The following is a 1746-nucleotide window of genomic DNA, read 5'->3' as shown; positions in this document are numbered from 1 at the left end:
GTGTCCCCACATTCCCCCGCGCCCCCACCTGCGTAGGCGCCGAGGCACTGGCAGAGGACGCCGAGCGGCAGCAGCGGGTCAAGCAGGCTGAGCAGGCGGGAGGGCGACACGGCCGCCTGCACCATGGTCACGGGGTAGGCGGCCACCACACCATCGGGGCACTGCACCCCAGCCGCCGCTGCCCGCAGCGACACTGTCAGGCACAGGTTCCCACCGGCGCTGTCCCCGGCCAGGCACACCCGCTGCCCCGTCGACCCTGCAGAGGCAGTACTGGTGGTGGTGGCGCTGGGGGCGGCCGGGGGGCGAGGGGACCCCCCAGAACCGCCCCACGGCAAGGGGTCACCAGCGCTGCCCYGTAGCGGGTCACCGGTGCCTCCATGGTGGTAGGTTGCTCTGTCCTTGTCCCATCCCRGTCCCTGTCCCAGTCCTGGTCCCCATCTTGGCCCATCCCTGTCTCTATCCTGGTTCCTGTCCTTGTCCCTGTCCCCATCCTTGTCCCTGTCCCCATCCTTGTCCCTGTCCCCATCCTGTCCCATCCCTGTTCCCATCCTGGTCCATGTTCCTGTCCCGTCCCCATTCCCATCCCCATCCCCATCCTGTCCCATTCCTGTCCTGGTCCCTGTCCTTATCCTGGTTCCTGTCCTTGTCTCATCCCCATCYCTGTCCCAGTCCCTGTCCCCATCCTGTCCTGGTCCCCAAGCTGTTCTTGTCCCTGTCCTGTGCCATCCCAGCACCCGTGTGGTCCTGCTACCTGTCCTTATCCTGGTCCTCTCCTCATCCCCGTCCCCGTCCCCATGCTGTCTCAGTCTCATCCTGTCCCGCCTCCATCCCATCCCTGTCCCCATCCTGTTCTGGTCTCTGTCCTGTCTACATCCCATCCCATCCTCATCCCTGTGTCCCCCCCTGTGTCCCCCCGTGTCCCCTCGCTCACCCAGGAGGCGGCAGTGGTGCAGGGCCCAGCAGCAGGCGTAGAAGCGCTGCTGGAGAGTGCTGCTGTCCATGTCCCATCCCCGCATCCCCCTGTGGGTCCCTGTGTCCCATGTCCCCCCCCCGTGTCCCCCATGTCCCCTTGCTCACCCAGGAGGCGGCAGTGGTGCAGGGCCCAGCAGTAGGCGTAGAAGCACTGCTGGAGAGTGCCGTTGTCCCCGTCCCGTCCCCGCATCCCCCTGTGGGTCCCCGTGTCCCATGTCCCCCCCCGTGTCCCCCATGTCCCCTCGCTCACCGAGGAGGCGGCAGTGGCGCAGGGCCCAGCAGTAGGCGTAGAAGCACTCCTCGAGGGCGCGCGGGAAGGGCGCCTCGGGCGCCAGGGCGTAGTCGACGGAGAGCACGGGGGCGCCCAGCTCGCGGGCCCAGGCGCGCAGGTAGGGCTCGTGCGAGCGCGACGTCTGCGCCACGAAGCCGCCGCCGTGGAAGTGCACCAGCAGGGCGGGTGACGGTGGCCCCGGGCGGCCCCCCCGGCGCCACCCCAACGATGCCTCCGCCCCCRCCAGGGCGCTCAGCGCCGCGCTGTCCTGTGGGGGGATGTGGAGAGGGGCTTGGGGGTGCCCCATAGCAGAGGGGGCCACCATGCACTGCCCCCCATAGCGGTTCCCCCCATGCACTGCTCTATAGCAGGTTCCTCCTGTACAGCCCCCCCAGGCACCCCCCATAGCGGTCCCCCTCATGCACCCCCCCACAGCAGGTTCCCCCCATGCACCTCTCCAGCACCCCCATAGCGCTTCTCTCCATGCACTGCCCCATAGCAGG

At 68.8% G+C, this 1746-nt stretch overlaps 1 protein-coding gene across 1 annotated transcript in view; it reads right to left on the bottom strand.

Annotated features, from left to right (window-relative positions):
• LIPE (lipase E, hormone sensitive type) overlaps positions 1-1746 on the bottom strand; it is an 8067-nt gene that overhangs the window by 3888 nt on the left and 2433 nt on the right. Inside the window, exons 5-6 of the mRNA XM_026077346.1 lie at positions 1223-1511; positions 29-256 (exon numbers count right to left, since the gene is read on the bottom strand). Coding sequence (XP_025933131.1) covers positions 29-256; positions 1223-1511 — 517 coding nt within the window. The remainder of the gene's footprint in view (positions 1-28; positions 257-1222; positions 1512-1746) is intronic.

The sequence above is a fragment of the Apteryx rowi genome, unplaced genomic scaffold (genome assembly GCF_003343035.1).
Source record: "Apteryx rowi isolate R43461 unplaced genomic scaffold, aptRow1 scaffold_1113, whole genome shotgun sequence".
Taxonomy (NCBI): Eukaryota; Metazoa; Chordata; class Aves; order Apterygiformes; family Apterygidae; genus Apteryx; species Apteryx rowi.
The sequence above is the reverse complement of the archived record's forward strand: the minus strand, read 5'-3'. Positions and strand labels throughout refer to the sequence as shown.